Source organism: Salmo trutta, chromosome 17, assembly GCF_901001165.1.
Source record: "Salmo trutta chromosome 17, fSalTru1.1, whole genome shotgun sequence".
In the NCBI taxonomy this organism is placed as follows: Eukaryota; Metazoa; Chordata; class Actinopteri; order Salmoniformes; family Salmonidae; genus Salmo; species Salmo trutta.
Window position 1 is genome coordinate 16,100,497 of NC_042973.1, and position 14,985 is coordinate 16,115,481.

Consider the following 14,985-nt stretch of genomic DNA (forward strand, 5'->3'; position numbering starts at 1 on the left):
ATCCCAGGTTTTCAGGCAGAAACCAAATCAAGCAGATCCCTCAACAGAGACCATTGATCACCAGCAGGATAATTTCAAATCCCGATGCAGAGGAAAAGACTGGCTGAAGGAGTATAGTCAATGGCAGCAGACCTATAATCATTTCAAGCTTAAAGAGCATAACCTACCACCAGTCTTGACTACTGAAAAACCAGAACCTTCACTCAATATACCTATGAATGGCAATGAGTCAAGTGAAGTTAGGCAGCTCTTGGTTTTGTCTCAACCTCAGAACCAGCAGCAACCTCCCATAGAAACGCAACACCAATGGATGTTAAGGAATGGTTTACCTAGCTGCTGTGCGAATGAGGGTGGAGTACATTGTGGGAGCCAACAACCTTCCTTACACCAGCATCTACATCGAGACCCTGAATGGCAGCATTGTTGTGACCATTTTAGCACCCTAAAATGCCATCAGTTTTCTCTCTACCCATCCAGCAGCAGCAGCCCACGAGTGAGGAATTCGTCCGCGGCTACTAGCAACAAAAGCAGTGTTCACTCCTCTTCCGGTTGCCATCGGTGGCCTGAGAATCATAATCTAGTGGGAAAAAGGCAACGACAAAGAGAGCAGCAGGTACATCCTCATACCAAAAAGGTTGGCCATGTTGGATCAATGCCTTCCTTGTCCAAGAGCAGTAGCCCACTCCTTCCCGATACAGTTGTGACCAGCGCTAAATATAGTGGGGATGTTGGGAGACCCCTGAGCAGCCTTGGAGCTTCACCACCAAATCTTTCAGAGCTGGACTCAGAGAGACAAGAGCCCCTTCAGACACTCCAAAGGTCTGTCTTGGAGGAGGTGTTCTCAAAAGGCTTCAGCGAGAACAACAGTAAGGCAAACAGTGAAGGAGGAAGAGACACGCCACAGAAGAGGACCAAGGACATTGGCTATAGATTGAGCCAGCGTAGGGCGCTCTTTGGAAAGCGCAAACAGTTGAGCGACTATGCCTTGATCTTTGGGATGCTTGGGATCGTCATCATGGTGATGGAGACGGAATTGTCCTGGGGGGTTTACACAAAGGTAAGAAATGTCTCTATTGTAGTGGATTAACCTCAAATAATGTAAGCTAGCATTGGTAAGACAAGACGTATTCAAAAGATATCTTAATTGTCTGTCTTCTCTGCAGGAATCCTCATACTCATTCTCTCTGAAATGCCTTATCAGCCTCTCAACTGCTATATTGCTTGGACTAATCGTGATGTACCATGCACGGGAAATACAGGTGATATGCATCCCCATCTCTACAATAATACTATAATGTTCCCACTTGCTCTTATTTCCCCATTGAATAAATCCCCTTGTTCGCCCTACTCTCCTTACACCTACACACATAGCTCTTCATGGTGGATAATGCAGCTGATGACTGGAGGATTGCCATGACGTATGAGCGGATCTTCCTAGTTCTGCTGGAGCTGCTGGTCTGTGCCATCCACCCCATCCCGGGCCAGTATGTCTTCACCTGGACGGCCCGGCTGGCCTTCACCTACATGCCCTCGGTAACTGATGCCGACGTGGATATCGTCCTCTCCATCCCCATGTTCCTCAGGCTCTACCTGATCAGTCGCGTCATGCTGCTGCACAGCAAGCTCTTCACAGACGCCTCGTCGCGCAGCATCGGCGCAATCAACAAGATCAACTTCAACACGCGCTTCGTCATGAAGACTCTCATGACCATCTGCCCCGGCACCGTGCTGCTGGTCTTCAGTGTCTCCTGTTGGATCATCGCGTCATGGACAGTGCGCGTCTGTGAGAGGTACAGGCCCCGCCCCCAACACAGTAGGCTGTTCCACCAGCACTGCATCATTCGTACCCAGTACATTTCACACTGAAGAAGATCTGTATTTGAGATCATGAGAGATTACAGCCTCAAGTTTGATTATGGCTCTACTTTGCCTCTCTGCTTGATATAGTTCATACATTTCTTTATGTTTAATTATATAAGATGTTAATATACTGTAGGAAAAACCCACTGAGCACAGACATCAATTCAATGTCTAGTTTTGATTTTCATTTGGTTGTTATCAATTAACACTACTCAGTACTGGCATCTAAACAGCAACAAAATCACATAGCATTTTGCACTTATAAACACACACACGAAGACACCTTTAACTATGCACTAACCAGGAATTCGTCATGAAATCAACAACAAGAAAAACTTCACCCTGTCATTGGATTTCGGTTAAAGTTGGGTGGAAAAAAGACAAAATTCCATTACGTCAGTGACTTTTTGCAAGTCCAATCAGTTTTCCACGTTGATTTTACGTCATCACACAGGTTTTTTTGGGGGGGGGGAATGAAATGGAAACAACACTGATTCAACCAGTTTTTGCCCAGTGGGTAGATGTGTTTATTACAACAGGTATGTTTCTTGTTCCTCCAGATATCATGACACACAGGAAGTGACCAGTAACTTCCCTGGGGCCATGTGGCTCATCTCTGTCACCTTTCTCTCCATTGGTTATGGAGACATGGTCCCTCACACTTACTGTGGAAAGGGTGTGTGTCTACTGACTGGAATCATGGTATGTTTCCAACACATTCCCCATTGACAAGTGCCAAAAGAGATCTTTGACATTCATGATGAGGTAGCTCTAGGGCAGGGTAATTTTTATTTTATATTGTTGGACAAAAGACTAAAAACACCATCAAATTAGCTCCAATTGACTTTCATTTTGGAAGTCTGTTCCAAAGTAATCCAAATCAAATAAAAAAAAATTAATATACATGTGTTTAGCAGATGTTATTGCGGATGTAGCTCCAACAGTGCAGTAATATCTAAAAATACACACAATCTAAAGTAAAGGAATGGAATTACGCATATATCAATATTTGGACGAGCAATGTCAGAGCGGCATAGACTAAGATACAGTAGAGTAGGATAGAATACAGTATACATGAGATGAGTAATGCAAAATATGTAAACATTATTAAAGTGCCGAATGTTCCATTATTACAGTGGGCAGTGATTTCAAGTCTATGTATATAGGCCAGCAGCTTCTAATGTGCTAGTGATGGCAATATAACAGTCTGAGATAGAAGCTGTTTTTCAGTCTCTCGGTCCCAGCTTTGATGCACCTGTACTGACCTCGCCTTCTGTATGATAGCGGGGTGAACAGGCAGTGGCTTGGGTGGTTGTTGTCCTTGATGATCTTTTTGGCCTTCCTGTGACATTGGGTGCTGTCGGTGTCCTGGAGGGCAGGTAGCTTGCCCCCTGCGTTGGGCAGACCACATCACCCTCTGGAGAGCCCTGCGGTTGCGGACGGTGCAGTTGGTGTACCACGCGGTGATGCAGCCAGACAGGATGCTCTCAATTGTGCATCTGTAAAAGTTTGTGAGGTTTTTAGGTGCCAAAACAAATTTCTTCAGCCTCCTGAGGTTGAAGAGCCGCTGTTGCACCTTCTTCACCACACTGTCTGTGTGGGTGGACCATTTCAGTTTGTCAGCTTTCCACCTTCTCCACTGCTGTCTCATCGATATGGATAGGGGGGTGCTCCCTCTGCTATTTCCTGAATTCCACGATCAGCTCCTTAGTTTTGTTGACTAAAAGAAATGTAAAAATAAATATTTTGTCATACCCAATCAGCTTTCAGGGCTCGAACCACCCAGTTTATGATATTGAATAAATCATATATAACGACTCTTGAAAGTATTAGTGCCTGTGTCTTTCTCTCCAGGGGGCCGGCTGCACTGCCCTGGTGGTTGCTGTAGTTGCCAGGAAGTCAGAGTTGACCAGAGCTGAGAAGCACGTTCACAACTTCATGATGGACACTCAGCTCTACAAACGAGTAAGTGGACATTAGAGGTCTTCATGGCTTTAAAAAATTGTGCCTGACCTGAACCCGTGGATTATTTTATTTGAGTAATTTTACCCCCTTTTTCTCCCCAATTGCGATCTTGTCTCATCGCTGCAACTCCCCAATGGGCTCGGGAGAGTCATGCGTCCTCCAAAACATGACCCGCCAAGCCACGCTTCTTAACACCCGCTCGCTTAACCCAGAAGCCAGCTGCACCAATGTGTCAGAGGAAACACTGTTCAACTGATGACCGAAGTCAGATTGCAGGCGCCCGGCCCGCCACAAGTCGTCGCTAGAGCGCGATGAGCCAAGTAAAGCCCCCCCGCCAAACCCTCCCTTAACCCGGACGACGCTGGGCCAATTGTGCATCGCCCTATGGGACTCCCAGTCATGGCAGGTTGTGACTGGGATCGAACCCCAGGCTGTAGTGACGCGGCAACACTGCGATGCAGTGCCTTCAACCACAGCGCCACTCGGGAGGCGGACCCGTGGATTTACTACCCAAACCTGATACATACCAGATATTTTTTTTTATAAATAGACATTCTAAAAAAATATAATGCCCCCAATCAGCAACCCAATAAGCAAAATGTTGTTGAAAAGGTGTATTTCTCTAATGTTGAAAGCATGTTTAAAGGCCCATTGCAGTCAAAAACGTGATTTTCCTGTGTTTTATATATATTTTCACACTATGAGGTTGGAATAATACTGGGAAATTGTCAAAATGATAATGCCCTTTTAGTGTAAGTGCTGTTTGAAAAGAACGGCTGAAATTTCAGTCTGTTTTGGTGGGATGGAGTATTGGCCTAAATATATTATAATAATCATTCTATTAAATTTAAGTTACTATCCAATTAGTTGAAGGCTTTCAAAGTAGTCAATTTTCTTCTACTACTTCTATGAGTTGGCAAACAAACTGAAAGGGTGCACACTGCCACCAAGAGTGCGTTGTTTGAACAGGTATAAAGCCAAGGTTGGTGATTTACTTCCACCTGCAGTTATGGAATGTTTCCTCACAAGTATAATTAATTGGCTGATCTCTCCCGGTGACCTGGATGGACTTATTTAGTCATCCATTAACCCATAGGAAGCCCCACCCAGTTGCCTACTTCAAAATGGTGAAAGTCCTCAATGGCACTGCCCATGCTAACAGGCTTTTGGGCGTTAGAGTCCATCTATCTCTATGGGCAAGACAAACTCCACTGCTAGGGCAGTCCATTGTGACAGTCTGCCATGTCAGTCAGTCTGTCATGTCTCTGTTTTCTGGAATGTTCCCAAAGGTGAAAAACACAGCTGCCAATGTACTCAGGGAGACATGGCTGATCTACAAACACACGAAATTAGTCAAGAACATCGATCATGCCAGGGTACGGAAACATCAGCGGAAATTCCTGCAAGCCATTCACCAGTAAGTAGTGTGCCTTTTCAAACCGTTGTTAAATAAAGATGAGTTTATTTGTGTGTATCGGTGTATGTTATGCTGCCTAAGTTAACCCTTCCCTTTTTCCCTCCATAAATCTCTCCCTCTCCCACTTCATCTAGATTGCGCAGAGTCAAAATGGAACAGAGGAAACTCATCGACCAGGCTAATACACTTGTGGATCTAGCCAAGGTGACTAAGCACCTTCATCATCTCTAATTGATAGATTTTTTTCTAAACACTGATTATGAAAGTTTGATACCGTTTTTGCTCCACAGACTCAGAACATGATGTACGACCTGGTGTCTGATCTGCAGCGGTGCAGCAAGGAGCTGGATAGGAGGATCGGTAGTCTGGACGACAAACTGGACTCCATCCTAGTCAGTCTGCAGACCCTACCCAGCCTGGTCTCCCAGGCCATCACACAGCAGCACAGGGACTTCCTGGATGGCTTGGCCCCCTGTGTTCAGACAGCCTCGAAGGGCTCCGAGGACAATTGGGTTCCCGACAGGCACAAACGGTCCCCCTACACTAAACCACAGACCATACCTTACAGCTGACAGCCTGCCAGTGCCATCTCCACTGTTGTGACCTCAAATTATGTATTTATTTAATATTGTATTTGATACTAGCCAGGGACATTCTAGCCTCTGTATGAATTTGAGACTGGTTAGATCTCTCCAGCACCACCCCGCAGCTGTTTACCAAAACAACTAACAGGGTGGCCGATTTAAAGGTTTTCAGAATCCCAAATTCCTGCCTGTGTACCTGGGTCATTCTTGAATTGCGGTGGAATTTGGGCATGGCATTTTGGAAAACAATTTACTTAATTTTAGGTTATTTTTTATTTGTATTTATTTGGGTGTCATTGGTGTTATATCTTTTGTAACACCAATGACACCAAATGATCAATGGAATTCTCAAACATAGGATGTGATACTAAAGTGTGATTAGCTAATAATTGTCTTTAACCCCCTAAAGTCTAATTAGTATAGTAAAAACATCCCAATAAAAAAATCTGTCAGTTTAAGCTAGAGATGTGTTTTTGCATTGGATGCGGCTCAATCCACCGCATCCGCCTATGTGGCAATTCCGCATCTGCGGTGAAAGGTAACAGAGCTAGGGCGGTGTTTGTCCAGACCATGAGACGCCCCAAAAATTGGTCATCTCACAAAATAGGTGTTCTCCGTTTTGCTCTACAAGCGTCTTGGGACTTGTCTGAAGTCGATATACAACCGATCTGCCAACTTCTGTCTGTAGTGTCCAAACAGTTTGGGCTACACACTAATATGACTCCTCTGTGGAAACGAACACGTTTTACTCTAGGACGTCCACAGGCCTCACAAGACTTGTCTGAAGATCCCCCGGTACCAGTTGAAATAATGAATGGAAGTACAGTTTGGACACACCTACTCATTCAAGGGTTTTTCTTTATTTGAACTATTTTCTACATTGTAGAATAATAGTGAAAACATCAAAACTATGAAATAACACATATGAAATCATGTAAACAAATCAAAATATATTTTATATTTGAGATTCTTCAAAGTAGCCACCTTTTGCCTTGATGACAGCTTTATTCTTTCAACCAGTTTCACCTGGAATGCTTTTCCAACAGTCGGAGTTTCCACATACACTCAGCACTTGTTGGCTGCTTTTTCTTCACACCGCAGTGCAAATAATCTCAATTGGGTTTAGGTCAGGTGATTGTGGAGGCCAGGTCATCTGAAGCAGCACTCCATCACTCTCCTTCTTGGTCAAATAGCCCTTACACAGCCTGGAAGTGTGTTGGGTCATTGTCCTGTTGAAAAACAAATAAAGAAAAACCCTGTAGACGTCAAATTTTTTATCATAGGTACACTTCAACTGTGAGAGACGGAATCTAAAACAAAAATCCAGAAAATCACATTGTATGATTTTTAAGTAATTCATTTGCATTTTATTGCATGACATAAGTATTTGATCACCGACCAACCAGTAAGAATTCCGGCTCTCACAGACCTGTTAGTTTTTCTTTAAGAAGCCCTCCTGTTCTCCACTCATTACCTGTATTAACTGCACCTGTTGGAACTTGTTACCTGTATAAAAGACACCTGTCCACACACTCAATCAAACAGACTCCAACCTCTCCACAATTGCCAAGACCAGAGAGCTGTGTAAGGACATCAGGGATAAAATTGTAGACCTGCACAAGGCTGGGATGGGCTACAGGACAATAGGCAAGCAGCTTGGTGAGAAGGCAACAACTGTTGGCGCAATTATTAGAAAATGGAAGAAGTTCAAGATGACGGTCAATCACCCTCGGTCTGGGGCTCCATGCAAGATCTCACCTCGTGGGGCATCAATGATCATGAGGAAGGTGAGGGATCAGCCCAGAACTACACGGCAGGACCTGGTCAATGACCTGAAGAGAACTGGGACCACAGTCTCAAAGAAAACCATTAGTAAACACACTATGCCGTCATGGATTAAAATCCTGCAGCGCACGCAAGGTCCCCCTGCTCAAGCCAGCACATGTCCAGGCCTGTCTGAAGTTTGCCAATGACCATCTGGATGATCCAGAGGAGGAATGGGAGAAGGTCATGTGGTCTGATGAGACAAAAATAGAGCTTTTTGGTCTAAACTCCACTCGCCGTGTTTGGAGGAAGAAGGATGAGTACAACCCCAAGAACACCATCCCAACCGTGAAGCATGGAGGTGGAAACATCATTCTTTGGGGATGCTTTTGTGCAAAGGGGACAGGACGACTGTACCGTATTGAGGGGAGGATGGATGGGGCCATGTATCGCGAGATCTTTGCCAACAACCTCCTTCCCTCAGTAAGAGCATTGAAGATGGGTCGTGACTGGGTCTTCCAGCATGACAACGACTCGAAACACACAGCCAGGGCAACTAAGGAGTGGCTCCGTAAGAAGCATCTCAAGGTCCTGGAGTGGCCTAGCCAGTCTCCAGACCTGAACCAAAAAGAAAATCTTTGGAGGGAGCTGAAAGTCCGTATTGCCCAGCGACAGCCCCGAAACCTGAAGGATCTGGAGAAGGTCTGTATGGAGGAGTGGGCCAAAATCCCTGCTGCAGTGTGTGCAAACCTGGTCAAGAACTACAGGAAACGTATGATCTCTGTAATTGCAAACAAAGGTTTCTGTACCAAATATTAAGTTCTGCTTTTCTGATGTATCAAATACTTATGTCATGCAATGAAATGCAAATTAATTACTTAAAAATCATACAATGTGATTTTCTGGATTTTTGTTTTAGATTCCGTCTCCCACCGTTGAAGTGTACCTATGATAAAAATTACAGCCCTCTACATGCTTTGTAAGTTGGAAAACCTGCAAAATCGGCAGTGTATCAAATACTTGTTCTCCCCACTGTATAGGAGACACTTCAGATCAAACTTCCTTTTAATATATTTTTTGGGACTGTTGTTTCATGTAGTGAATTTGTTATTCACCGTGTCTATATGGGCTAATAATAGCAGTAAGGCCAAATAAAACATTTGATCAAATATTTGTTTATATATATTTTTTGTACTTCAAGGGGTCTTAAAATTCCAAATTAAAATAGGAAAATGTTTCTTGGTATGACCTTCTTAAAAAAATTCCCCCTCCCCCAGCTTAGATTTATGGGTTAAGGCCAGGATTCAATCAGATTAGTGGTAACCATGTTAGCCAACAAACGCATAGCTTTCATTGCCTTTGTTTAGATGATATTGGTGGTGTAACTCCATCAGAGACGGTAAAGAAAGCGAGACACCCCACTCCCTAATTTTTTTCATGTCGGGTCGCCACTATGGTCTACCTATTGGCCCCGGGAAGGGTGTGGCAGGGCCGGTGTAATGGGCGGGCCTTAGGGGGCCTGGCCTGCCCTACCGTACCTCCTTGCCCATCCAAATAAAATATTGATCATTTATTTGACCGAGACGCACGCCGACAGAAAGACACATCTCAGTTAAAGCATCTGAGCGAGTAAAACAGCGCCCCTTTGTCTCAGTATGTGTAGAACATGTATCTGATGCTGCCTGGACCAAAAGAGTATGGCATGTCATACTATTTCTGGCCAGACAGCATCAGATACATGGGCTACATATAGAGGGGCGCTGTTTCGCTCGCTCAGATGCTTTCTCCAGTGATATACTGTAGTTTCGGCAGAGAGGAGGAGACGAAGGGAGAGGGCTAACTCTCGTCAAAATCTGTCCAGAATAAGCCCAATGCATTTATATGGGAATAAAATGCAGCCCTAAACTTGTCACCTGCCTTCCCGCCTTTAGGACAAAGACTCCCATTGTTAGGGCAGACATGAGCATCTTGTCATTATAAACAGATCTCTGGATTAAGCCTCTTGCAAATTGGAAAGGAAAGTTGGCCGGGATTCAATCCAATCACGTTTTGTTTCCAAAATGCACCTTTTAAAAAGGCAATGTTAACACATTCACAGAGTCTGCATTCATGGTAAAGGCTGCATGCCTGCTCAATCAGAAATTAACTTTGTCAACAAAGCGTGATTGGATTGAATCCCGGCCTAAAGTTGAAGCGTTAAAGATTCCACGATAGAAATGTAAAGGTAATTTCCAATTAATGCCGAAATATGCAGCATTTACCGTGCAGTCTCCACTAAAACAGGAACATTGTAATTTAAATTTCAGTCACCGATGATGCGGATTGAATAGAGCTCTACATTTCTGCTCTGTTTTTATGGGATGTGCTATTTTCCAGAATTTTGACTACATAATGTAGCCTACTGTTCTCAGCAACTAGGCTAAAATGAATAATATTGATAACATTTAAATATTTTTAGCTCCTGATGTGTTAAATTATTCACTTTGTATTACTAAATCAGACAATATAGCACCAGGGAATTTATGGAAATGTATATTAATACCATAATCCCGCTTGGTTTATCAATGTTAAATCCATGCGAGATATGGTTCTGGGTGCCAACATTATAGTGTGCAACATGCTATGCTGAAAAGAGGTTCCCAACTTTGGCCTCACCCCTGACAGTTTTGTCTGTATGCGTAGCAATTGCCAAAATGGATCTGGGACAATGGCTTGAACAGGCACCTCGACAAGTTCATCATATAGTACTATAGAGAAAGGTGCTTTACACTGTACAAAAATATAAATGCAACAATTTCAAAGATTTTTCTGATGTAACAGTGTTGCTTCCGTCCCTCTCCTCGCCCCAACCTGGGTCTCTCTGAACACATCAACAACTGTCTCCCACGAAGCATCGTTACCTATCGCTCCACAAAATCCTCAGCCCTTGCAGAGTAAGGGAAACAACTACTTCAAGGTCTTAGAGCGAGTGACGTCGTCACTAGCTAGCCATTTCACAGCGGTTACACAGAGTTACACAGTTAAGATGGAAATAAATTCATTAGGCCCTAATCTATTGATTTCACAACTGGGAATACAGATATGCATCTGTTGGTCACAACTTTTTATTTTAAGTAGGGGCATGGGTCAGAAAACCAGTCAGTCTGGTGTGACCACCGCATAGAGTTCATCAGGCCGTTGATTGTGGCCTCTTCAATGGAATTTTGTCCCACTCCTTTTCAATGGCTATGCGAAGTTTCTGGATTTTGACGGGAACTGGAACACACTGACGTACACGTTGATCCAGAGCATCCCAAACGTGTTCGATGGGTGATATGTCTGGTGAGTATGCAGGCCATGGAAGAACTGGGACATTTTCAGCTTCCAGGAATTATGTACAGGTCTGTGTGACACGGGGCCGTGCATTATCATGTTGAACCATGAGGTGATGGCGGCGGATGAACGGCACGACAATGGGCCTCAGGATCTCATCACAGTATCTCTGTGCATTCAAATTGCCATCGATAAAATGCAATTGTGTTCGTAGCTTATACCTGCCCATACCATAACCCCAACACCACAGGGCACTCTGTTCACAACGTTGACATCAGCAAACCGCTCGTCCATAGGATGCCATACACGCGGTCTGTTGAAACCGGGATTTATCCATGAAAAGCACACTTCTCCGGCATGCCAGTGGCCATTTGTCCACTGAAGTCGGTTACGAAGCCAAACTGCAGTCGGATCAAGACCCTGGTGAGGATGACGAGCACGCAGATGAGCTTCCCTGAGACGGTTTCTGACAGTTTGTGCAGAAATTCTTCAGTTGTGCAAACCCACAATTTCATCAGCTGTCCGGGTGACGAGTCTCAGATGATCCCGCAGGTGATGAAGCCGGATGTGGAGGTCCTGGGCTGGCGTGGTTACACATGGTCTGTGGTTGTGAGGCCGGTGGGACGTACTGCCAAATTCTCTAAAACGAAAGAGAAATGTACATTCAATTCTGTTGTAACAGCTCTGGTGGACATTCCTGCAGTCGGCATGCCAATTGCACGCACCCTAAAAACTTGCAACATCTGTGGTACTGTGTTGTGTGACAAAACTGCACATTTTAGTGTGGCCTTTTACTGTCCCCAGCACAAGGTGCATCTGTGTAATGATCATGCTGTTTAATCAGCTTCTTAATATGCCACGCCTGTCAGGTGGATGGATTATCTTGGCAAAGGAGAAATGCTCACGAACAGGGATGTAAACAAATTTGTTAACACAATTTGAGAGAAATAAGCTTTTTGTGCGTTCGCAAAAATGTATGGGATCGTTTATTTAAGCTCATGAAAGATGAGACCAACACTTTACTTTATATTTTTGTTCAGTATACTTTAACCTGAAAAAGTAGTCAAAAAATATGTATTTGACAACCACATTTATTGAAAAGAAAACGAAAGAAATTAGAAACACAATCCTAAGTAAAGAAATACAAATAAATACAAATAAATTACAAGTACAAAAATTTGCTAAGTAATTTACGTTTACAAAAGTTTTTTTTTTTCTTTTCAGAGAAGCCTCTTAGGGGTTGGGAGATTGGATTTGGTAGCACAACAAGCAATCTACATACAATAGAACTGTAATAAAATGTTTACCAACAGGATTGTTTTTAATTCAGTTAGGTAATTAACTTCATTGTATTTCTTGATTCGTTACAAATACACATTTCCCTGAGGAAACAATTCCACTGGAAGTTCAACAGACTCAGTGTCTGATATGTTCTAAATGCCTCTTAATGGTTTGTTTCAAACACTTAAATAAAAAGCAGGTGATTAGAGATGTCAACAGGTGGTATAATGTACCTTAATAACAAAAAAAAAGAATTTCAGCATACACTTAATCGCTTTGATTTATCCAATTCTTTGTAAGTGGAGGGGGAAAAGAGGAAGCATAATAACTACTTGCAGGTTTTAGGGTTATCATTATTGATTGAAAGTTGAAGCATTAAGGTTAGTCTGAATCATTCCCCTAGCAGCAAAATTATCCCTTCTAGACGAGAGAGAGAATACCGGTTGCAATATCCACAGCAATGCACATTCTTCAGCCTGTAACATTGAGATTTTACAAAAAAGTCAGACAGCGTATATAAAACTCAAAGCATGGTTTACATGTTTTAGGTGACAGGTGCTAGTGAAAACGAACATTGAGCTAAAAGGTCAGAATTTTTCTGACCAGAAACAGTGTTTGTGGAGCTGAGGTGCCAATATATTAATAGAATCCCTTATGGTAACCGTTTACAGACAGTACTGAGAAGATATTTCTCACCACTAGATATTGGTCGTAGAGCACAGGCGTCAAAACTCATTTCATGGAGGGCTGAGTGTCTGCATGTTTTCACTCCTTCCTTGTACTTGATTGCTAAATTAAAGTCATTGATTAGTTGGGAACTTCCCTCACCTGGTTGCCTAGGTCTTAATTGGACACAAATTGAAAGGAAAAAACAAAAACCAGAAGACCCTCGGCCCTACATGGAGTGAGTTTGACACCCCTGCTTTAGAGATATAACTAGGTCCCAGTTTTTCCCTGGTTAGGTCACTAGCCCTATAGCAGGGGTATTTAACTTTCACCCTATGACACGTGTCCAACTCATTTCACAGAGGGACGATTGTTTGCAGGTTTTCGCTCCTCCCTTGTACTCGATTTATGAATTAAGGTCACTAACTAATAAAACTCCCCATCACCTGGTTGTCTAGGCCTTAATTGAAAGGAAAAAAACTAAAACCTGCAGACACTAGGCCCTGCATAGACAGTTTGACACCCCTTTCCTATGAGGTCCGGCACCTACTGGTTCTGTTCTACCTGATAATTCATTGCACACACCTAAAATCAGTCCCTGATTAGAGGGGAACAATGGAGAGAAAGAAAGAAAGGGTAACTGGCTTCGAGGTCCAAACTTTAGTTTGAGGGCCCTAGTAGTATCAGACAATTGCACCTCAACATCATTGGCTTAAATAATTATGGAAATGCCCAATGGACTCATGTCTGATTCAGGAAGATAAACACATAGCATCGCTTGTTCCATAACATTGATAGTGACAAAACACTGGAAAGAAATCCAAACATTACAACAAAAACAGTACCGAGAGTAGAAAGCACCACTACAGCCCTTCGATATAAACGCATTATCCATATTTCAAGCACATCTCTAAACAATGTTTTTGAAGGTACATTTAAAAACACATACTGTAAATGCACATTTAAAAAAATACAGCTAGTCCAATTTTCTTTGTATTATTAACATTAAGTCAATAATGTTCCAGTCTGATTTGGAGGTGGGCTTTTTTGAACTTTCTGGAAACATGACTTGTTTACAACCATTTAAAATGTTTTTACTCTATAATCATTCAACAAAAATGACATTTTTTATTTAAATAACTAAATGTAAAATTGAACATTTTGTTCTGAAAATAAAAATCTGCATCTTGTACAGATATTTAGGAAAGATCCCCTCAACATAATTAAACACCAATGTAAATCATTCTTCAGAAACATTCAGTAAATATACCTTTACTAAAAGCAGAACTCTCATGGATTCAATCTAGAGTTGGTTTGCAGAAACAGGTTAATTGTCACAGGAGGATGTACTCTTGTTCCTGGTCATATATTGTCAATGACCAATATTGCTGGATATTCCTGGAGAATGTGCTCTCTAATGTGCATTCTTTATACACCTGTGTCATATTACCAACACTCCAAAATCACCTGTGTCATATTACCAACACTCCAAATATCAGAAACAATATACATTACCGTTCAAAAGTTGAGTCACTTAGAAATGTCCTTGTTTTGAAAGAAAAGCACATTTTTTGTCCATTAAAATAATAGAACAGCGCAAACTCTCTAACCAGAATAGAAAGAGGAGTGGGAGGCCACAACTGAGAAAGAGAACAAGTACATTAGAGTATCTAGTTTGAGAAAGACGCCTCACAAGTCCTCAACTGGCAGCTTCATTAAATAGTATCCGCAAAACACCAGTCTCAATGTCAACAGCGAAGGGGCGACTCCGGGATGCTGACCTTCTAGGCAGAGCTGCAAAGAAAAAGCCATCTCAGACTGGCCAATAAAAAGAAAAGATTAAGATGGGCAAAAGAACACAGAGGAACTCTGCCTAGAAGGCCAGCATCCCGGAGTCGCCTCTTCACTGTTGACGTTGAGACTTGTTTTGCGGGTACTATTTAATGAAGCTGCCAGTTGAAGACTTGTTTGAGAAACGGACGCCTCACAAGACACTAATGTACTTGTCCTCTCGCTCAGTTGTGTACCGGGGCCTCCTACTCTTTCTATTCTGGTTAGAGCCAGTTTGCGCTGTTCTGTGATGGGAGTAGTACACAGCGTTGTACGGGATCTTCAGTTTCTTGGCAATTTATCGCA

The 14,985-nt window shown here is 42.9% G+C and overlaps 1 protein-coding gene across 1 annotated transcript; it reads left to right on the top strand.

Moving 5' to 3' along the window:
* The first annotated feature begins 652 nt into the window (after positions 1-652).
* Positions 653-6,038, top strand: kcnn1b (potassium intermediate/small conductance calcium-activated channel, subfamily N, member 1b). Its single transcript, XM_029695219.1, has 8 exons — positions 653-1,057; positions 1,164-1,259; positions 1,372-1,790; positions 2,421-2,562; positions 3,715-3,825; positions 5,115-5,242; positions 5,377-5,446; positions 5,533-6,038. The coding sequence occupies exons 1-8, from the start codon at positions 653-655 to the stop codon at positions 5,812-5,814; spliced, it is 1,653 nt and encodes a 550-aa protein (XP_029551079.1). The 3' UTR covers positions 5,815-6,038.
* Positions 6,039-14,985: the final 8,947 nt, after the last annotated feature.

What these genes read in the sequence shown, in the direction of transcription:
- kcnn1b (XM_029695219.1), top strand. Translation starts at nt 653, where the DNA reads ATGCCTTCCTTGTCCAAGAGCAGTAGCCCACTCCTTCCCGATACAGTT. An exon ending in ACAGTGCGCGTCTGTGAGAG is followed by an intron (nt 1,791 to 2,420) that starts GTACAGGCCCCG and finishes TTGTTCCTCCAG; the next exon opens with ATATCATGACACACAGGAAG. An exon ending in ACACTCAGCTCTACAAACGA is followed by an intron (nt 3,826 to 5,114) that starts GTAAGTGGACAT and finishes ATGTTCCCAAAG; the next exon opens with GTGAAAAACACAGCTGCCAA.